Genomic DNA, 23678 nt, shown 5'->3' with positions numbered 1-23678 from the left:
CTAAAATGACTCATAACTAGTTTGAAATACTAGACAGGTGACGATGCAGTGTTCTGCTGGGAAACCTTGGGTCCTGGCACATTCGTGTGGATGTTACTTTGACATGTACCACCAACCTAATCATTGCTGCAGACCACGCCCAACCCTTTGATGGCAACGGTCTTCCTCAGCAGAACAATGCACTCTGGCACTCTGCAAAAACAAAAAGCTTGAGGCATGATGTCTCCTGCTCAGTGGTCGGCTCTGGTCTTCATCTTACTGTCGTCGGAAAAACCTCTGGATGAGTTTGACCTGGAGAAATACTCTGCTTCAGATGAGGCTCTACTGAGGCTGCTGCCGGTGCTCAAAGCCTCCAGCAAAGCGCTGTATGTGGATTTATGAACGATTTCCAAAATGGACAATTTTGCACATGATGAATGAAACATTTTGACTGTGTTTACTGTTAATTCTTTCTCAGGCTGCGCCGCTGTGACCTTGCAAAGAGAAGCTGGGAACTTCTGTCATCAGTTGTCATCTCCTCGTCCTCCAGTCTGCCAGAGCTGGACCTGAGCTACAGCAACCTGCAGGACACAGGAGTCAGGTGTCTCTCTGCTGTACTGAAGAATCCACTCTGTAAACTGGAAGCTCTCAGGTCAGAGCACAGTTAAATCCTACTTTAGATTCATGCTGGCACTTTTCTACACCTGTGGGATTTTCCTCCGCACATCTTGAGCTGATTGTGTGTAACTGCAGGCTGTCAGCTTGTCTAATCACAGAGACTGTCCAGTGTGCAGTGTGGATCCACCAGTGCAGCAGCTTCACTCCTGGATGATGAAGTTCTGAGCTTCAAGCCCTCCCATTTGAGAGAGCCTGAGATACAATCCTCCAGGAGAGTTAGGAGTGAAGCAGCTGAATTAGAAGATCCACACTGCGGACATTTTCATCGGATTTTAATATTGCGATCTGCACAGCCTCATGTGCAGATGTTTATTAAAAGTACTAGTATCAGTAATCATTATGTCTGTACTGTCTGTGAAAAAAGATAAGAGGAATAAATCCACCGTCCATCAGCATACACCATGGTGTATGAATGCAAACTGATATGAGGCTTCAGCAGTCTAAGTTTCACAGATCCAGTCAGAGGGTTTCTGTTTCCACAGTGTTTGTGCTGAGCTGCAGTGGAGCCATAGTCGCTCAAAGAGGGAAACTTCGGTCAATGCTCACTTGATCTGCGTCAGTCAGGCTGCTGAAGCTTCATGTTAGTGTCAGCTGAGCTCATGAAGTCATTCCTAAGGGTGGAGTCGTGTTAGGAAGAGACTACGTCACAGTCAGCGTGGACATCAGGAGTCAGATAATGTGTGACTTCTGTTTAAACACTGACTCGTGTGGGAATTTCTCCTTTAAACTTTTTTTTAATGCCACAACGAAGCTGCCTCAGCACGGGAAGAAAGAGGTCTTGTTATTAATCTGTGTTGACACAAACAGGTGTATAAATGCTGTGCTGTGTTGGATGGTGTGTATAGAAGGCTGACATGATGACCATCCACAATAACAGAAGGACAAAGTCACTGACACTGAATGTCTGTGAAGATTCTCAGCCATCCAGGTCATGGTTATTCTGGTAGATTCTGGTAGATCTTGGATGAGAGGTGAAACGTCTTCAAAGAACTCAAGCAAGTCCAGAATAACACTGAGTGTTTAGTTGTACATTCTGACCCTGAATACATCTGCTCGTCAATGATTTTGTTTATGTCTTTTTTCCCCCCCGATATTCAGATTGAAGGGCTGCTTTTTGTCAGACATTAGCTGTGTTTCTCTGGTCTCAGCTCTGAACTCCAACCCATTCCATCTGACACATCTGGACCTGAGTTCCAATGAGCTGCAGGATCCGGGAATGAAGCAGCTGTGTAGTTTTCTGGAGAGTCCACACTGCAGACTGAAGACTCTGAGGTCAGACACCATGAATACGATGTGAAAGTTCCCAAACCTGCACACCCTGAACCTTTTCCACTCTGAACACATGATGAGACTCTAAATGATGTCGAAGCAAGAACTTTGTTTCTTAAAGGCTGATATTATACTAATTCCAAACTAAAGGTCTTCATGTCTGTTTTCTTCTTCACTGCTTGTTTCACTGACTGTGGCGGAGAAATGTTCAACTGCACATGCAAGCTTCAACACAACAAGAAAAATCCTCCTCAGAATAATTCACATGTGATCTTCATCTTATATTTGACCTCATGTTAGCTAGTCTGTTCCCCCACTGCATCAAGCTTGTTTCCAAGTATGAAGAATTGAATGATGTTAAATGAAACATCAAAGAATATGATCCCCACATATCCTGTCTACAGACTGTCCTTTTTGCTCTGGGTTTTATCAATTGAAAGTGGAGGTGTTTATCTTCAAGAACATTGCTGAAGAAACTGTTTGAAGACATCAGCTTGTCCTCTAAAAACTGTGATGGACACTTTCCACTCTAAATGAGTCCTGATAGAAATGTGTCCATGGTCCAATAACTTGAACAGATTTTGTCTCATTTTGTCAAAATCTCCTTAGTTGGAGTTTTTTTTCTGAGTTTTGAGAAGAAAGTTAAATAAATGCCAATATGGGGCATGAGTTTGAGTAGACGGAGTCGCTGGTAGAATCGACAGACTTTAAGAGCCGAGGTCACTACGTCTTTATTGGAGCAGCACCATGTAGTCGTTACTATAAACGACTTGACTTTGATCGTTTGAAGCTGTGTTCTATTTGCTTCAAGCGTTTCCATTTTCCTAAACTTACATATTTGCAACCTTCTTCCATTCTGAACAAATAATGAAACTCTGAATAATTTCAAGCAGGAACTTTGTCTCCTATACTCACATCTTTTATTCTTTATTCAGATTGAGGAGCTGCAGTTTGTCAGACAGCCGGTGCCACTCTCTGGTCTCAGCTCTGAAGTCCAACCCCTCCCATCTAACAGAGCTGGTGCTGAGTTACAACAGTCTGCAGGATGCAGCAGTGAAGCAGCTGTGTGGTTTTCTGGAGAGTCCACTCTGTCGACTGGAGACTCTGAAGTCAGTTCACTGTCTGTTACTGCTGTAGAGCTTGTATGTTTTAATGACACCTGAAGCTCATTTATGTCCGAACAGAACTTTCATCCATGATGCTGTTAATTTGCTGTTGTTCAAATTTTCTCTTTTCTTGCCCGAAATGTAGTCTATTGTCACAAGAGATGAGTGTTTGTTTCAGAAACTATAGAAAATGTCCAGTGTTAGCTGTCACAGTAAATGTTTGTAATTTGTGCTTAAGAGTCACATCTGGACACAGAAGATCCTCTGAACTCAGATTAGTTTCAAAGTTTACTCACTAAAGTAGAAAAATGTCTTTGGTTTCCGTACAGTTCAGTGTGATTTGATACTGATTGATATTGATTCGCAGATCACACATATTTGCAGGTGTTTAGTGTCAATACAGTATAGATCTTGTCTCGGTTAGTGATCTGTGTTGACGTAAACAGGCGTATAAATGTTGAGCTGACGTTTGGATGATGTACTTAGAAGGCTGACGTGATAATAAACCCCAATAGAGAGCAGCTCATTGATTATGTCACAGTAAAATCAAGCTGCATATTTAGAACCTGAACACGTTATCAATGCTTTTATCTCCATCTTTCATTCTTTATTCAGTTTGAGTTGCTGCACGTCAGAGGTCGAGTGGGAATCTCTGGTCTCAGCTCTGAAGTTCAACCCCTCCCATCTGAAACATCTGAACCTGAGGGACAACGACATTCAGGATGCAGTAGTGGAGCAGCTGTGTGGTTTTCTGGAGAATCCACACTGCAGACTGCAGTTTCTGTGGTCAGTTTACTGTAAAAGATCCTTTTGTTTTATGGCCAACTGAAGCTTATTTATGTTCAAACAGAACTTCTATCCTTTAACTGCAAAATTCCTTCTGTTCATATTTTCTCTTTTTTTGTCCAAAATTATTGATTAATATTTGATTATTGTCACAAAAGACCAGTTTTTGTTGTTTAAGATGACTGATGACAGAGACTGGTACAGTAGAAGATGAACCTCAACACATCTGATTGATTTTTATTCTTTATTCAGTTTGTGGGCCTGCAAATTATCTGGGGTCAGCTGTGAATTTCTGGTCTCAGCTCTGAACTCCAACCCCTCCCATCTGACACATCTGGACCTGAGTTCTAATCAGCTGCAGGATTCAGGAGTGAAGCAGCTGTGCGGTTTTCTGGAGAGTCCACACTGCAAACTGGAGACTCTGAGGTCAGACACCATGTTTCAGTTGTGTGCTCAGATGAATATGATATGAAAGCGGTGGTGACACTGAACTTCAGGTTGAAATTTTACTGATCCACATGGAGGATCTTCATGGTAGCATCTGTTTTCTTCTTCACTGTTTTAGTCCATTGACTGTGGTGGAGAAATGTTGAGATGTCAAACCTCCACACGGTAGGAAAAATCCTCCACTGAATAACTGACTGTGAAACTCTGATCGTCACCTCATATTTGAGCTCATGTCTTTCTTCAGATCAAATTAAAACCAGGGCAGCACATTGGCTTTATTTTTATAGTTTATTTTTATACTGAAGTATCTGAACTTTGCCTCCTTAACTAACATCTTTTATTCTTTTTTTCCCAGACTGGTTTGCTGCAGTTTGTCTGGGTCCAGCTGTGTTTCTCTGGTCTCAGCTCTGAAATCCAACCCCTCCCATTTGACACATCTGGACCTGAACCAAAACAAGCTGCAGGAATCGGAAGTGAAGCAGCTATCTGAGCTTGTGGAGAGTCCACACTGCAGATTGGAGACACTGAAGTCAGTAGACAGTCCTTGCTGCTTTCAGAAGTATTGTACTAAACACAGTCAGCATTAACTAGTGAGGACTAAGGAGTTGTTGTTTTGATATGTTCAGGACATAACGTTGGGTTCCAGCTCACAGCCTTCTGGATGTGCTGCATCGCTGAGTGACAGCTGATGTGGTGAGTCCTTGCAAGCATTCATTTATCTCCTCTGTTCTTTCTTCTTCTATCTTCAGCTGGCAGTGATGGTGCACAGAAGGGCGTGTGTACTGAGAGGATGAGCCGTGGTCCTGATGATCCAGAGAATGCCGGGACTGATCAGGAAACTCAGATTCAAACATCAATCTCAGACCGACTGGTACAATCCAAAGGAAATATATTCACAACTGTGGATGGAACAATACAAAGGAACAAAAGAAAAGCTAGGACTACACAAGAGTGAAACGAGTCAGACTAAACTGGCAGTGAGTTCCAAGGAACAGGGAGTACAATTAGCTGTCTGCAGGTTCTGGGTCTGGTCAGAGCAATCAGAATATGATGAGGCTACGGCAAGTTCCTAATGTTGAAGTTCAGAGGTGTCCATGAAGGCCGGGACAGGCAGGGAATCCAGAGCGGAGGTTTGTGGGAGCAGCAGACAGACTCAGGTAGGATGGCTGGAGTGCAATCTGATGGAAACCGAAGGTAGCAAGAGGAAGATGAGACAGGAGGCCATTTAGGGAAGATGTGTCTGAACTCTCTCTGCATGCCGCCATGCACTCCTGGAAGGATTCTTCTGGATCCTCTCAGCTCCATCATCATAGTCATCTTGATGTCGTCCACGTCTTCAAAACAGGTCCCCTTGATGACCCCCTTGAGCTTGGGGAAGAGGAAACAATCCCACAGAGCCAGGTGGGCTGAGTCGGGAGGTTGCTCCAGCACGGAGATGTTCTTCTCAACCAGGAACTGTGGGATGCTCAGGGCATTGTGAGCAGGCGCGTTGTCATGGTGAAGCAGCCACCACTTGTCCTGCCACAACTCTCACCTCTCCTGTCGCACTGAACGAAGCAAACGCTGCAGGATCTCGTTGTAGACATGCTGGTTGATTGTCTGAAGGGGAAAACTCCTAGTTTCTAGTTTGGGTTTGAAATATAACTTTTGTGACACCAGTCCTGGAACCTTTCTGACACACCTCGTATGACACGATAAGTATACATGTGGATATGTACACCTGTGAGATGACTCCTTTCAAACGTTCTGTATGTGTGTTTCGTTGTTTTAAAATACACGACCAACTGTATATGATGAGTCCTCAATAATTCTACAAGTGTCAATCTTAAAATAGTACATGTCTTTACACTGGTTCTGGGTTATTTCATACATTTGCTTTACATTAATACTAACACTGACCACCTAGAATTTTTTGTTTGAAATCTGTAAAATAACAGATCTTTCATTCATTTTGCTGTGTAGTGAATCCTAATTAACACAATATGCAGTAAAACAAAGGTAAAGTGAATCTGAAGCAGTGAGGAAACCACCAACCACAACCAGAAGTCGTCTGTTTTCCATTTTGTCCTGTTTGTCATGTATAAATCCTCTCTGTCTTTGTAGACATCAATCTCATGTGGCCTTGTTGAAGCCTTTTTAACCCTTGACACTGACGTGTTATCTTTGAAGGACACATTTCGATTGAGTTCAGACTTTATTTCTTATTTTCACATGAAACATACTGTTGTTTAATTAATAAATGTGCTAATGGCGGTAAATGGCAAATATTGACCCTGACTGCTGTTTATAGTGCTTGTAGTTGGGATAAAGTCTGTTTAGTGTTTTGTATAAGTTATAATCATAACTTTGTTTTCAATACAATCGTGTTGTGGATCCACTGATCATCACATGCAGGTTACGCTGTTCATTTCCCACCATATTATTCTGTGTGGATCTGACCAGCAGAGTGCAGTGTTTTCCTGGTTAGCGGCTGTGTGGTCACTGAACTGCAGGTCGGCACTGCCTGGCTTCCCGCAGCTTGCGTTGAGCCTGTGTTTGTGACGAGCGGGAGAGCGAGTGAGCCAACGGGAGTTGGCCTTGAGCCCTCCCTCACTCCCCAGCCTCTGCCACCATCCGAAGCTCGCCCACCCACCCACCCAGCCAGCCACCCAGCCAGCCAGCCAGCCTCCCTGCTCTGCACTGCTCTGCAAAAGCAGCCAGGGTGACAGTTCACTGTTTCCATTAGACTGATGAGATTTTCTGATGTTTTCTTCCCCTCGTTCTGTGTACATTAAACGCAGTGTCATTTGCTGACCTGCCCTCTTCGCAGAGCCTACAGTGTGTAGCCAGCGGTAGGCTTTAAATTGCCATTTATGCTGCTGTCTAACTGTCTGACGAGCCACCAGTTCACCTGTCACTGTCAACTGAAAGGAGCAGCTGTTGACCTGCAATCTGTAAAATCACTATGTGCATGTGATATCTGTGCTCAGTGCGTCACTCAGTTTCTGTCGTCTTTAAATCCTCATCCAGGTACAGCAGCCCTGTTAGAGGTCTGCAAGATACCTGATACCTGTGTGTGTTTGGAAATAAAGAATATGGGATAAATGAAAATACCCTAAAGTACAACATCCCGGTTATATGCACTCTGAAGCACAGAATGGTCCGCCTGCACCTTATTATCATTCTGCTATCGGGGGAAAAATGCTCTGTCTTGTTTGTATTTCTTCAACCCAGTCTCTATTGCCCTGAGTGGGGCTAAGCGAAGGATGCAGCAGCGGTCAAAATAATGACGCCGGGGATTGTTTTGGTGGAATGTTTGCATGCAGAGACCACAGTCTGTCATTAAAATGGATAATTCACCAAAGAAAAGAACAAAGCTACTTTACTGCAATATTCAAATCCCCTGCAAAACTTGATAATGTCACTGTGGTATGTTGCTGGCCGAAAGGTCGTTGTTGTGTACCGTAGTGAAAGGCGGTTTGAAAACCCTCAGATCTGACAAGTCAAGTTCATTCACTGGAACTCCAATGTGCGAGTGTCAGTGAATGCAGCTATGGAGTCCGAGTGCAAGTAAAAACACCACAAGGTGATTGAAGCAGCTATGTGCAGCGGCAGTCGGCTGTGCGTCCCATCCATCAACATTAGAGGGAGTCCAAAAGACACAGTTTGTGCCTTTAGTTGACCATAAAGCGTGAACAGGAGCCCAAGTTTAGCTTGTCTGTGAAGATTCTCAGTCGTCCAGGTCATGGTTATTCTCATAGTTTAATCATAGCAACTGGACTTGCTTGAGCTTCTTGAAGACCTTTCACCTCTCATCCAAGAGGCTTCACCAGTTCTGACTGACTAGTTGGGAGTTCAACATACCCTTAAGGAGCCATTAACACCTGAGTTTCAGTTTCAATTGGGGTTTGGTTGCTCCTCCCCCTCTCATTATGTGAGCCCTTAGCACTCCCCCCTGACACAAAGGGGTTCGTTAAGGTCTCTTGTGGCTCGGTGTGAATGTGGTTTCATCTTCCTGGGGAGAGTTCTTAGGACGGAGTTGTAAACAGGTTTACAACGTCTTCAGAAAACTCAAGCAATTCCAGTTGCTACGATTAAAATATGAGAACATGTTTGGTTTGGTGTTTCCAGCTGTTTGCAGGAGTTTTTCCTCCGAGTTTGTCAAAAAAAAAAAAAACTACAGCAGCAGGATCCATATGAGGGTCTCCAAAGCAAGAAGGGTTTGCACATGAACTCAAACTTCAATAATTCTTACTAATTATACATTTTCCCTGACAAAGAGACAGACTGGGAGAGAATATGCCTTTTCTTTTTTTTTTTCCAAATGTGCATCTTTTTTTTTTTTTAATGTCTGAAGGATGCAATTTAATCCCCATTTACTCTCCAGTAGATTAAACCCACATTTTTGTGCATTGGTATGTTTTTTTTCCCCCAGTGAAAATAATCCCTTAATGCTTTGAAATGTCTTAGATGTAACTCTGCACTGCTGCTTCCTCCATAATGTGCTGTATGAAATCCTCCCGCCTTGCTCTCTGCAGCTCCGGCACTCCAGCTCACCATGACTCTGCTCAAACACTGTAAAACTCCCCTGTGCTACAGAATGGCAAGTTGTAATATTGGAGTAACTGGACCATACACGTTTAAACTGAAAGCTGAACCTGTCGAGGAATAACGACACAGACAGCCCCACACTGCAAGTTGACAGGATTGGTTCTGTAAGTTAGTTATGTATGAAATCTTGCCTCTTTGTTTTTGTGTCACTGATACATTGCAGCTCCACATTAGAAATGCTCAGCCATGGTGTTGACAGCTTCTTTTGCCCAAGATGTGTCTTTGAGCATATTTTAAAAATAATTAATAAGGTAAAAAACTTGATTTTCATTGGAGGAGTATTTTAAAGTGGTATGTTCTGACACGTTTAACCTCTCTCTCAAAAAAAATTGCAGCACTTACAGTTTGGATATTGTACATGTGATTTCAATAATATTTCAATCAATTGTTCATCCCTGTTCCAAACCTCAACAGCATGATTTGCAGAATAGCTGGCTGTGCAGTAAATGGTTAAAACCTTGATTTAGCCACGCAGTCTATGGTTGAATCATGGCTCTTTAAATAAATGATATAAACCAAGAACATAGAAGTTAATTCTCTGGTGTTCAACATAACAGAATGAGTGACATTTTTTTCCAAATCATGTTGACACACATTTGAGGAATATGACTGGCTTTACAACAATATTCTACTTGAACCCTTTCTTCAAAAAGATGTCATTTATGGTTTTGATCAGAAAACAAAGATTATGATTTCTCATCCTCAGAAAACTGGACATACACAAATGCAAATACATGACGGTCAATCCTAGGTTTTATGTAGTTCATGAGGAGTTTCTCTTCTTCACTAAAGCCCTTAAAAATGAAGAGTAAACATGCAATGAAACTGGTCAGTTTGATTGAGAATTACGATCTGCACAGAAAGCCCTACCTTTGTGTTTTGTTCTGTTTTTTCCTTTCTGTTTTGATTGTGTTTCATGTCTGATTGCACTTCATATAATTTTCAAGAAGTGCCTTTTCTAATAGATACACATTTTGTTTTACTGCACTGTAGGCACATGTTCATCAACAAGCAAAAAAAATAAAAAAAACTTTTGTGAAGGTTGTCTTTACTGCCACTCAAAAAGAAAAAAAAACGGATCAGTGTGATATATCACGTTTCAAGAACATACTAATTTATCATGTTATAAGGAGATATTGATGCTTTTTTTATTGAGGAGTGGCAGATATCGCTTCCATCTGTATTCCACAATGTGTTGTGAAATGAATTTGTCAATAAAAATAAAATAAATAAAAAAAAATAAAAATCCGTTGCTCCGGGCTATCTGACATCAACACGTCGAGTCTGAAGAATCCGGAAAGACGGAAGAAACAAGGAAGTGAAGTTAGCTAACAGCAGCCCAGGCTACAATCAGCTGCTCTCTTAAACCTGTGCTATTTGCCCGCCTGCATTCACAACAAAATGCCTGAAATACAGACACCGAGGTAAGAATTTAAAAACCCGTCCTGCGTAATTATGACACGTTTTCCAATTATCCACTGAGGTCACACTCGTCGCACCGGGCTACACTGTTAGCTAGCAAACAGGTTAAATGTCAAACAGACGGCTTCGGTTAGCGCGCTAACCCTCGGACGTAATTGGCACATAATCGTGTAGTTTCGACTGTTTCCGTGATAATTCGATGCCTCAGTCTTCAGACGGTCCAGCAGCTGTTTGTGGGACTCACGGTGCAGCTTCTCCTCAGACACTGCTGTCTCCAGGTGCTCTGAGGTGGAGGCACGGCGGCGGCCCCCCTCCTTCATGCAGAGGTGACACCAGTCAGCTCGGTTGTCACTGAGCGGCCAACCTGCTGTGGATCAGCTGGAGCTCACATGGACTTCAAGATTAACTTTGTTGTCCCAGGCGTGGGGAATTAGTCTTGGGCTATTCACCCACGATGCAAGTCAACACAAGTAGACACAATTAGCCTAAGTGAAGCTGGAACAAATTGTTGTCAAAGCAACAGGTCCTGAAGCCCAGAAGTGCAGGCATTTAGCTGGAACCTGACTGTAGAGATATGATGACAGTCAGGGTTGCACGACACTGAAAGACATCTGACATAGTTTGATATGTACATATGAAGCAAATACAGGAACTTTGACCAGATGATTTGAGTATCTTTATTTGGAAAGAATGATCAATTCTAAAATGATCCTGATCATCTGTGAAAATAATGAATAATTTGAGAAAACCTGGAGAAAAACACCCACAAAGGCATCTGAAATATCTATTTTTTTTTTCTTTTGCTTGCAGATGGCGGGTCAAACAAATCAGTCACGTTGCTTCATGAAGTGGCGACAGTTGCTGACAGAATCTGTTTTTGATCAACATCATTCTTTCTGCAGCTAAAACATTTCCATTCAATATTCAAGAGTTTTGTTTGTCACATGCTTGTACAGTGTGTGCAGTGAAATGCAAAGTGACTGTTCCTCAAGGCTGTGCAATAACAATGAGAGTCTGGCACTGAGAAAAGTGTTTCTCTATTGCCACCAGATCGTCCTTTTCAGTGTTTCTCTTCTGTTTCTAGCTTATTTTTCTGTTGAAAAGCTGAGCCTGTCAACAAATTAAGACTCTTGCAAACAAAGTTTAGAAAATAAAAGTTTATATATATATATATAGTGATGCATGATATTAACATTTCTGGCCGATACCGATATCCGATATTAAGATTTCTGATAGCGCCAATAACACCGATGTTGATATTCATTTTTTGTTCACATTGAAAAGTGTGTCTAAGTAACCATCCATCCATCCATCCATTTTCTATACACCGCTTAATCCTCATTAGGGTCGCGGGGGGGACTGGAGCCTATCCCAGCCGACTTAGGGCGAAGGCAGGGGACACCCTGGACAGGTCACCAGTCTATCACAGGGCTACACTTAGAGACAGACAACCACCTACAGACAATTTAGAATCACCAATTAACCTCGACATGTTTTTGGACTGTGTGGGAGGAAGCTGGAGAACCCACGCTGCACGGGGAGAACATGCAAACTCCACGCAGAAAGATTCCGGTGCCCCCACCGGGACGCGAACCGGCAACCTTCTTGCTGCGAGGCAACAGTGCTACCAACTGCGCCACCTTGCAGCCCACTCTAAGTAACCAGACTGCTGGATTTTCCCAGAAAAGGAAGTGGTTGTGATGATTGTTTTCCACACAGTGAAGGTGTCAAATATGGAGGTCACAGCTCTAATGCATCTCATCCATTTGTGGAAGTGATAATTGAATGGATGTTGTGTAATTGGTTATCTCGGGGTTGGAGGCTAGTGTGCGGTTAATCACATGTTCTATATGAAACACTGAGCTCCAGGGATGTGATTCATCTAAAGCAATAACTCCAAATACACGTTTCGTCAGTGGTTGTTTTGTCTGTGATCACGTTCTTTCATTGCTAACCTTACTTTCTCATTCTCTTACATCTGCCTCCACCGCATCAAGGATTCAAGCCATTAACACCAGTGCCAGTGATGGACTGGAGGGGTTCAAGGCCCACGCTGTGTTCCAGGAAATCAACAAGAAGCTTCAGGAGGTGAATGATATGACTTAGAAAAGGAGCTAATCACAGACTAACAGAAACTAATGTGTGAACATCAGCTGGTATCAGTCAAATCTCTCTTGTCTAACATAAATTCACGCTGCAATTTGAGGCGCCACAAACAACTCAATGGTATCTCTGCGATCATTACTGTCGCGTCTGAAGTTTCGTCACACCCAGACACAAAACCTTGCTTTACTGTTTGGAAAAGTGTGGACTTTATGCCCTGACTGGTTTAAAATCAGTGAGGAAAATGCCTATTTCTTCATCTAAATCCCTGCCTTTATATCTCATTAAACAGATAAAATTGTGTACTAACTTTTCAAATAATAGTTTCTAAGAAATAGTAAATTTAATGAAAACCTGCACTTTGCTTTTTAACCCCCTAAACGTTTCTGGGTGTTATTGCTCTTGTTGCACTTCTCCCCACTTTGGGCTTTTTCATGGCAGTAAGTCCTGCTCCTCTATGCAAATGGAACAGCAACTCAAAAATGACCTCTGTGCAGCATGACACAGTTAAAATGGCATAAATCAGAATTTTTCCTAAATTTCTATTTATTTTGCAAAACTTGTAGAATCAGGGAGTCAACATGCGCCCACATGAGTGCTGAGAAAGAACATTTTTTTGGCTCTGCATACCATAGACATTGTGATTTTTTACCTTGTTTCAATACTAATCTCTCTTCTCTCTAATCTGCTCTGCTCTGCACTTCATCCCAGTTCAAGGTTCAACTGACTGTTGGTTGCATCTGAGTCACTAATGGCTTCAAGCTTGCGTAAAGCAGTGCAGAGATTTTTTTTTTTCCTTACAGGGTCCATTTACTTCAAATAGTTTATGTTTTGCAATTTTTAAGAAACTTGTCGACATGAGACATGTACAGTCATCCTGAAATGTATTCATACCCTCCCATTAAAGAAGGAAAAAAAACAGGTGTCACTGAAATAAGTTGAAATTGGCAAAAGTAATGATAAATAAAAATTTAATGAAAACCATGACATTGCTTTTGAATTGTGGTTCAACAGAAATATTAAAAACAAAAAACAAAAGAAAAAACAAGCATGATGGGATCTAGTATTTTGTTGAACAACCCTTTGAGCCAATCATCACTGCAATCGAGTGTTTTCTGTAACTCTCAATCAAACTTCTGAACCTGTTGACACGTATTTTGATTTTGGCCCACTGCTCATCAGCAAAGTGCTCTAATTTGTCCAGGACAGTTTTTTTTTTAAATTATTATTTTCAGCCACAATTCGAAACAATGTCTTATTTGACTAAATTATAATTTAGCAAATTTTTATTTATTATTACTTTTTTCAGTTTCTAGTTATTTGAGTGACTGTTGTGAATTTTGCCTTTTCTTTAATGGAACGGTATGAATACATTTGAGGACGAATGTAGGAAAAAAGGGATTTTGATGAAATATCACAATAGTTAAAGTTAAAAGACCATTGGAAAGTTGAAAATGATGATTTCTTATGTTTGTATGTATGTATGTATGTATGTATGAATGTATGAATGAATGAATGAATGAATGATTTTAAAGAAGGAAAACCTGCCTTTAAACCATGCTGGTGCCTTCTGGGGTTCAGAGAGTTAACCGCTCCTGACTCACTCCAGTCATGCTCAGTGTTTTTAGGCCAGTGTTGTGCAGCTTCGTCAACTATTAGCCTCATGGTGGCACATTTTGATCAGTTCATAAACTCTGTCTTGTCATAACACAAAAGTAATTTCGAGCTTATGTTGACTCAATCAGACAAATGGTTATCTCCACAATTCAGTGTTTTTCAGAGGTTAACTTTATGTGACCTCAATCATACCAGTTTCATCTCAGGCTCTGTGGCAGGGCTGTCTGTGTAATGAATGAGATTTGTCGTCACTGAGAAAACAGCAGCAGGGGTCCAGTCTGGCAACTTAGAGACACGGTTTAGTGTAATATCTCAGGAAACTGATCAGACAAACGGACTTAAAATTTTAGCTGTGGAGCTTATCTTTATCTTATCTGAGAGAATCTGTTGTCCCACTTCTGTATTTTCAGATTGGTTCAGTGTTTGCAGGGCAGGAGATTTTTGATTTAGGGTCACACTCCAAACCACTTTGTGTCTTACTTTTGTTATTTGATCCATTTTCAGATGTATATTCACAGTGTTTGGCATAAAATCCTATAAAATAAGTGAGTGATGCAGTCAGGAAGAGCTGAACATGACACATGTGCAGCCTGCAGATTTAAAGGTGCCCTCTTAGATTTTCTTGTAAACAAAGTTCCTGTTTACATTCAGTATTTCTCACTAAAACATATTCCATGTATCGAATGTGTTAAAGGTATTCCTCAGAAAGCATCTGAAAAGCAAAAAAAGCTAGTCGTCACCTTTTCTTCCCACTTTTACCGTTATATTGCGGATCCTCTTTACATATTATTACCGCTATCAACAGGTCCTTGTTCAAGAAAGCAGGTTAAGTGAAAACTCTGAGTTTGTTAAACCCGACACAAGGGAGACTCTGAGTTTTATATTCCAGAGAGTTAACCAAAGCTCTGAAGCTAAGCTGCTCGCTGACAGGTTGTTCATAACAAAGTCGGACTTTCTTTCCAACGCCTCCCCTCCTGCTGAGCCATTTATTGTCAAAATTTGTGGACTTTTACATCTTTAGATAATAGATATAAGATCCATACTCAAGGACTGTCTGTGACATGAGCGCTTCATGATCAATCTGTCATCGATGTAGGGACAGAAACGGTGACCTCTAACCTCTGGACATCGTGGAATTTAGTCTCATCTTGAAATAAAATCTATACGATCAGTGTTGTTATTTAAATAATCTTAATGTGCGACTCTGTGGCCACTACGGCAGGTTGTCAGCCGTTCAAATAAAAGACATCCATGTGAATCTTAAGACATACTGATCGATGAATACTCATTTTTCACGCGGGTTATGTGAGATTACGTGAACATAGGATGACTGTGGTGCAGCTGAAGCAACTTTAAACTTCTGGAGCTAAATGTGGTGTAAGTTGTGGCAAAGTTTAGCGTTATCTGACTTTTAATTACGCTTTGTATTTTTCCAACTGAGACATACGGTTATGATTGAGGTAACCTGCCGCTTTCATGCCTGTTATCTTAAAGAGAGCAGAGACTGTGACATAAACAGAAACTGTTGAAAGTCGGTGGGGGCCGTCTCTGATCATCGTTCTGCACATGAAGAAGCTGCTTTGAATCTGTATCATCCTGTAAGACTCCTTTGTCAGACCTCTGAACACACTGTGGTGTGTAATCTCCATCCTTCACAGCTGAAAATAAGATTCACGCTGCGTTTCTCCACTTTAATAAATAACACAACAACTTTGGGGTTGTTTCACTCTGTTCAAAGATTTCCACCACGATGTAGAAGTAAGTGTTTGAATGTGGGCTGTATGCAGTCTTAATGTGTGCTGACATCATTCAGTGTTAAAATAGTAAATATATATAAAAAATAGAAGCACAGAACATAACAATTAACATCTAAAAGTGTACATCCAGTTTGAACCTTAACACCTTTTTAAGTGCAAATCACCAAAATCACCATTACCGGGATTCGCTACGGCTTTACAGTCATAAATCCATGAACAAACTGTGTTCTTCATCCATCTTCAGCTGCTGTCACCCACCAGGCTACAGCTGAGTAAATAGATTTTAAAGCTGAATATCATACACGGCAGGATTCCAGCAGGATCCAGTTTTATCGTCCATTCATGGAAACTGAAGCTGGGCAAGCGATGAATGAGTGGACGAATGAAATGTAGCTCGACTCTTTTCTTCCTTTCGGTTTTGTGAGATAAATGTCAGGGTCGACGCTGTGACGCATTCACAGTTTTAGCTCTACTGGAGCAAAATGGAGGCTCTGCCAGGGATGGACCATGTTGCTGACAAATGCGTCATGATTAAATGTTTATTTTTTTGGAGCTTTTTAGCCTTAATTATAGCTGAAAGTGGGGAGAGACAGGAAATATGGGGAGAAGAGTCAGGGAAGGACCTGCAGTAAATGGTCATGGGCTGGACTCGATCCCATGACCTCTATAGCCCTTGTTCATGGGTCACCCGCCCAACCTGTTGAGCTCTCTGGGTGCTCAAATGTTTAATTTTAATCAATATTGATTTTTTTTTTTTTTATCAAAGACCAACAGAAAAAACTTTGGCTTAAGTCAAATGAGCTTAGTCAGGACGATCAGCTGTTCTAGAATTTAAAATTTTCTGTCTAAGAGTTCGTCAACTTGGAGTCAGTTTGTTAAACCCACGCTCTCTGGAACAATCTTTCAGGAATGTTTGTCCTGAGTGTGTACAATGCAGTGTGATGCATTCTGCATAAAACTCACAAAAATGACAAGAATGTACAACTCCAGCATCTTCAATCTTCAAAACTGGGGGTCAAAATGAATTGAAGTGTTGAGGAATCATCTAATAAATCCCTCCTTATATGTTCAGATCAGACCTCATTATCATCACGTTATGCGTTTTCATTCATGGTGCACATTCAACAGAAGTACACATTTAGACTAATTAAACAGGGCTTAGACTCTTCTGGCTTCATGTGTCTCCAGTTATTAAAAACACTGGGGGGGTCAGAACTTCACATATTCATCAAAAATGGCAATAAAGGTCAGAAATATGTGTTAAATGATTGTTATTATTTTATTATATGTTCATTTTCTGACATTACCAAGTCTCCCCAGTCTTCCCATTTACATGTTCTCTGAACCTCTGGCTCCCTCAAAGTAATTATATTTTGCACACACAACTGAAGTGTCCTGATTGTGACATGATTGGCAGTGAAAACTGTTCCATCAGAAATAATTGCCTGTTACTGGACAGCTTCATAAAGACATGTAGTTACTGTACAACGTTTATAAACCAAGATGGTTTTGGTTGACTTTATGTAAAATCTGTTTGTACAGGATGGGGAGCAGTTTGTGAAAAAGATCGGAGGAGTGTTCGCCTTCAAGGTGAGGGATGGCCCCAATGGACAGGAGGCGACTTGGTTTGTGGATGTGAAGAACGGCAAAGGTTGTGTTCACAACGACACAGGTGAGAAAAGTGAAGCGTTCTGTTGTCTGGTACTACAGTGGAACCAACATGGGTGGAAATGCAGTTTAAAGTTCATGGCATAGGTTTTGTTTTGTTCTTTTTTTTAGCTTAATTTACCTTTTCAAGTCAGATTCTTCAAATCTGAATAAATCCTTCAGCTGTAAGGTCCTGTTTTTGAATCAAGCCTGGCCCCTTTCTCTCTGCAGATAAGAAAGCAGATTGCACCATTTCCATGTCGGATACAGATTTGTTGGCCTTGATGACGGGGAAGATGAACCCACAGACTGTAAGTATTCAATCGTAGAGTGCTATATGCTTTAAGTGCTGGCCATTTACCATTTTTATTTCAGCATTTTCTGCTGTTCAGTTTGCAGTTGAAGCCAGAACCATCAGTGGTTTCTTTTTCTGAAAAACAAACCAATGGTGGACTTCAAAACAAAACACAGGACATGTCGCCTGCAGAAAACAGCTGCAAATGATTACAGAAAAATCCTTTGGAGCTGTGAAGAAGAGCCTGAAAACAATAGGCATTGACATCAATGCTGAGAGCGCAGGTGGGGAAGTATCACAATCCAAAGTTGGACCACTGAATCATAGAGGCCACTTGCCAGCCTCTTAGCAGCAAGAATCAAAAGGCTAGACTGGAATGTGCCAAAAAAAATACAAAGGCGATCCAGAAATGAATCATTGCTGAAGCGATGGGAAGACAAAAGTGTGGAGACAGACAGGAAGTGGCCTGGTTCACACCGTTACTGCTTATCAGTGAAACTGGCTCACTCTTCTGTGCTGATGATGGCAGCAGCAGGATGATTTCAGAGGTGAACACACACACACTTTGTCTGTTCCTCTAATCGTACAGGCTAGAGCTTCTTCCTGCACCACACATGCTCTCCTTTATGTTACTCTGGCAACCACTGAACATGTTGGCTTCATGTCCTAATGAGCAGTCTGGTCATTTTTCCATAAGTGTCGTGATGGTCAGACCTGCTAACACAAGGGATGCAGTTTGAGTTGTGTGAAGTGATCCTGGTCCAAAAACATCACAGAGAGCAAAAAACACAATTTGAATGTCACATCACGAAGCACCTCTCTCATTCGCTTTGCCCACAATTTCACATGATTACAAATATGTACGAAAAAAGTCTGTACAAGGTCAGATTGAAGAGGCGAATCAGTCGTAAAATGTAGTCCAGGTTTTGATAAAACGTTAACAGAACTGAAATTTCCTTTGTGGCCTTCAGCGCTTTGTAGATATTTTTCCTTTGAGTTTATGAATCCTCTGAACTCTGGGCCTTTTTTTTTTTTTTTTGCACCTGTTGCATTTTTACTGACCGTGGACTCATTTTTAACTACAACATCAAATCTTGCACCTCTGTGGAAACAGCACAACCATGGCTAGAAATTTAGGAAAATGCAAAAATGTCCTATGTGCAGTGTGAGACAATTATTATGCCATAAATCAGAAAAAAACAAAGAAGCAAAAGTTGACTTTCTTTGATGATCAACTTACAATATAACCCATGTGTTGATGACAGAATACCGTCATGTTAACAGATTAATGAAGCAGCAAATTATCACGTCTGACTCCAAACAAGCGACACTTACAATCAAATTGGTGATTCAAAATGACTGGAAGGTCTCAGACTTGCAGCAGATTTACAACCACCTGTGTGTAGCACCAGCTAATATTATTACATCATAGGGCTACTAGACTTCATTGCATTTGTTGACTAGACTTATTTCCTTTTTTATCTTCTAACTTACTTTTGCACATCTGAAAAATCATTAAAAATGGCTCTTTGTATAAAATGATAAACTGTAGGTGCACATAGATGTTTAGCTCTCAAACTTCAATGCTTAAAGTAGCAGAATCATCAAGTTTCTCTCCAGCTAATGTGAGCTTACTTTTGGAGTGACCCAGACCCTGAACAGTGTGTTGCTTTATAATATGGCGTCAGTGTAACATTAGTGTGTACGAGGTGTGTCAGAAAAGGACTGGACGAGTTTTCCCCTTCAGACGATCAACCAGCACGTCTACAAAGAGATCCTGCAGCGTTTGCTTTGTTCAGTGCGCCAGAAGAGGCAAGAGTTGTGGCAGGACAAGTGGTGGCTGCTTCACCATGACAACGCGCCTGCTCACAATGCCCTGAGCATCTGACAGTTCCTGGCTGAGAAGAACATCTCCGTGCTGGAGCAACCTCCCGACTCACCCCACTTGGCTCTGTGGGATTGTTTCCTCTTCCCCAAGCTCAAGGGGGTCATCAAGGGGACCCGTTTAGAAGACGTGGACGACATCAAGATGGCTGTGACGACGGAGCTGTGGAGGATCCTGGAAGAATCCTTCCAGGAGTGTATGGTGGCGGCAGAGAAGGCTGGGGAAGTGTGTTTGACTCCAGGGGGATTACTTGGAAGGGGAAAAGTAGTTTGTATTTGAAATATGTGACCCATCTGCATGAAATCAGCCGCGTTGCACCTTGGGCCTTATCCGAGATACAGCCCGAATTACGTTAACACGTGATAAAATATTGGGCTGCAAGGTGGCTCCGTAGGTCGCCAGATCACGTCCCGGTGAGGACAATCGGAATCTTTCTGCGTGGAGTTTGCATGTTCTCCCCGTGCAGCGTGGGTTCTCTCCGGGTTCTCCGGCTTCCTCCCACACAGTCCAAAAACATGTTGAGGTTGATTGGAGATTCTAAATTGTCCGTACGTGTGAATGTGAGTGTGCTTGGTTGTCTGTCTCTAAGTAAGTCTAAGTATTACTTAAATCAGTCCATTTAATTGTTTTCTACATGTAGGTAACATATACTATATCACTGTCAAATACTGTCAGGCGCAATGCGACTGACTTCGTGCAGATGGGTTACATATATACCTTTTGTGACCCCAGTCCTGCAACCTTCTGACACACCTCGTATACTGTTTTCGATTACATTCACTGCAGTTTACTTAACCCCACCTCAGGCTGCATGTCCTGTCCAAAGGTTCACCTAATACGTGTAACAGATTTGTTTGCTAGTCAGATCTGGTACAAACAGGGTATTTCGTTGGTGTCAGGGTGACACAAAGATTGAACGCTGTTCTCTCGTCATTGACTATTCGTGCCAATTTACTCTCCGCAGGCCATAAAATTGTTGCAAGGCAGGTTGAATAACACTGCTGAGACGAGAGATACTCGGCAGTTAAATGGAGATTTGTCTCATTATCAGAAACATGATCGCTTGTGTGAGAAAGAAAGGCAACATTGAATATTCTCCAACTTGTTTGTTAAAATGCTAAATGATGAGGCTGGGGAGATTTATAAGCCGAGCTACAAACGTTTCAGGCTGATTTACCCGTTTTACCTCTCCGGACAATTGCAGGAGAAATCTGGTCTGGGATGGGTGCCATGTAGGGCTGTCATCAATGATTAAGATGACCATTTAATATAAGTTTATTTGATTTTGATCAACTGTATGTCATTATATAATGCAGAACAGTATGAAATGCAAACGGATGTTGACATATTAAAGTGCAAAACTGTGGCTTTTAACTGGACTTTAAAAAAGAGAGCTTGTTATTTAGTCACTACAGAAGAGATCCAAGTTTCCATTGAGCCCAAAGTGAAAAAGTTCAGGCTGTATATGAAAGAAAGTTAAACATAGACCAAGCTTAAGCAACCCCTCTCCTCCGTATTGCGTAATTATTCTCTATGGTATGGTGAGTAGCGGTGCAGGACAGCAGCTTGGAAGTGGCTGCAGGTTAACGTGGAGTCCTAATGAGCCACGTTTCAGTCGCTGTTTTCTCGTTGTTCTGTTGTCTGACAGCAAACAGAAAAATATGTAAATGACCACAACTTAATCGGGAATTCGGCAGTCTTTTAATACCATACTGAGAAATTTTAAAGTTCGCAAAAACAGCTACAGAAAGTAAATAAACCTGCAGGACTACGAGGCAGCTGCTCATTCTGAATGGCTCATCTGGAAACAGCAGCAGCAGCAGCAGCAGTGAAGGAACACAAGGGACTCCTTGCACCATCCATCTATGTGTTAGTTATCAGCAGAAAACAATAAATGCTGTGTTTGCACCCGTATCAGTAACTATTTGTTGTAAGAAATTAGTAGATGTAAAAATTAAACTGTGAAGATGGTTGTTTATTTTCATCAGGAACAACTTTGAGTTGAGAGCCAAGCAGGTTGTGGAAGTTAGGAGGCATTGAGACAAACTGATCTGATCTGATCATGGTGTTTATTCACAGTCTGAACAATAGTCCCACACAACAACAAGACGTCCCAGATGTATCGGAGCAACAGCAGGACACATTTGCATGTCTGTTCCAAAGGGAGCAAGTAGTTTTGACCTTAAAACGTCCCATATGGTGAAAATCTAATTGTCTTGTGATTTGTATGTCTTAAAAACTTGGAGGCGTAAAATTAGAGCTGGGAAAATATAAAATAATCTAATTCCTGAATTGGGTAGGATAACAGCTCAGCTCTATTTCAAGTTCCCATGTAATTGAAATCCTTTTTTTTTTTTTTTTTTTAAGTAATGAAGACATTTAGTTCTGCCATTCCTTCAGCCCCTACATAACTAGATGGCCTCTGAGCTTTACAAGCCAATAAGAATTTGACCAATTAATCAAACGTTGTCAAGCTCAAACTTTGTATAATCTGCTGCTTGTCCCAGTCCACCAGGTTGATTTACTTTTTGGAGCTGCCTCTATAATGTCTTCGTATTTTAATACAGCCAACTTCGCAATAAAGCTGCTCTCATTTTACGTATTTTTGCGTTTCTCTTGTCAAACAATGGAACAAGTTGGAAATGGTGTTAAAAACAACAGCTCTGCTCGGAATTCTGCAAAATTACGATATGAAATAATCGCTCAGAGACATTTTGAAACAATAGAAAGTCCTGGTCTCATGTTGGAACACGGCTAAACCAGGTGTTTTTCACTTGTTGCAGTATTTTCACGTTCGACTTGTCAGCGTCCTCTCATTTTTCACGCGGTGTGCAAAAGCTAGAATGCAGAGGAATTATTATGGGCAATAGCAGTGAATCATTTGTTGTGTTGACGCGCCTCTCTGCCATCAGTCAACAGCGATTTGCAGCTATTGCAGGTACCACAAGTCCACAGAAAAACTGCCTCTGTGTCGCCTCTGTGTCATGAAGGATAGCAGCGGTTGTTCCAACAACACAGTTCACAATTTTCCGCTGTTTTGTCCCTCCATCATTTAGAAAGCTGGATGATGGTTCTAATAAAAAGGCAAAATGAATCATTTCAGTTTGGCTGTTTCTGGTATAAAAGCTTTCTTGTTTTTTTCCCTTCTGAGAACCGAGCAAATATTCCAAGCATTTCTGTTCACTCAAATGATTACATCCATCGTCTGATTTACCTTTTCGGTTCACTCCAGTCCACCAGCATTCACGTCTCCGCTGTGCCACGCAGTTTCCTGACATTTCATAAGCCGTTGTTGCTGTTGCCCCACTTTCCCCTGGGTTGAGTTAATCTCTCACGGTAACTCTTAAAACCAGCAGCATGTAGTTCTCTCCAACACAGAATGAAGTGTGCCTCAGATTGAGATCTGTCTGGATTTTTAATTTTTTTTTTTATTTTTGTTTTTCCCCCTCCCCACCCTCTCCACTCTTTCTGATTCACAGGCGTTTTTCCAGGGCAAACTGAAGATCACAGGGAACATGGGTCTGGCCATGAAGCTTCAAAGCCTGCAGCTGCAGCCGGGCAAAGCCAAGCTGTAGACGGGACGCCGGAGCCCGCTGTACCTACACTTCTCAACACCGAATAGAGTAAAACCACAAAGTATTTGACAACAAGTGTGGTTTCAGATAACGGCCTGTAAGAAACTGTCATCACCGGCTGAACCACTTTTCCTCTTAGTGACCTCACTGACCGAGCAGGGGATTAGTCAGCAGCCCTGCCAATCTCACTGGAGAATAAGATAGATGGACAGATAATTAATTCTCTAATCGAGTCCCTGTGTGCAGGCCCCCCCTCCTGAGTAGAGACAGGAGCTCCCTACTTTGTGATACTAATTCAGTTCATGTCCAGTTTTCAGTAACCTTCCACACTAATGAAATCTTTGACTGTATTATGTCTTGAAATGTTTTGGGTACAGCAGATTGATGTCATTTTCCACAATCATGGCTACAACAGTCTTAAGTGCCTCCTCGTCTCAGAAACAGAGCCTGGTCATTTTCTGCTGTGATTATTGTATAAAACTCTAAAAGATTTCTAGTAAATAAATTTGTCTTTGCAGGGTG

General features: G+C 41.6%; 2 protein-coding genes across 2 annotated transcripts; both read left to right on the top strand.

Annotated features, from left to right (window-relative positions):
• Positions 1 to 219: 219 nt before the first annotated feature.
• Positions 220 to 5045, top strand: LOC103368792 (NACHT, LRR and PYD domains-containing protein 12-like). The gene is made up of 6 exons (XM_008297280.1): positions 220 to 365; positions 458 to 631; positions 1756 to 1929; positions 2862 to 2885; positions 4095 to 4244; positions 5015 to 5045. Exons 1-6 carry the CDS (start codon positions 220 to 222, stop codon positions 5022 to 5024), a joined length of 678 nt encoding a protein of 225 aa, XP_008295502.1. The 3' UTR covers positions 5025 to 5045.
• Positions 5046 to 10159: 5114 nt separating this feature from the next.
• Positions 10160 to 23678, top strand: scp2b (sterol carrier protein 2b). Its single transcript, XM_008296874.1, has 5 exons — positions 10160 to 10279; positions 12275 to 12365; positions 17297 to 17426; positions 17633 to 17712; positions 23061 to 23678. The coding sequence occupies exons 1-5, from the start codon at positions 10257 to 10259 to the stop codon at positions 23154 to 23156; spliced, it is 420 nt and encodes a 139-aa protein (XP_008295096.1). The 5' UTR covers positions 10160 to 10256; the 3' UTR covers positions 23157 to 23678.

Source organism: Stegastes partitus, unplaced genomic scaffold (genome assembly GCF_000690725.1).
Source record: "Stegastes partitus isolate 25-593 unplaced genomic scaffold, Stegastes_partitus-1.0.2 Scaffold25, whole genome shotgun sequence".
Lineage (NCBI taxonomy): Eukaryota > Metazoa > Chordata > Actinopteri > Pomacentridae > Stegastes > Stegastes partitus.
This window is presented reverse-complemented; position numbering and strand designations above follow the sequence as displayed.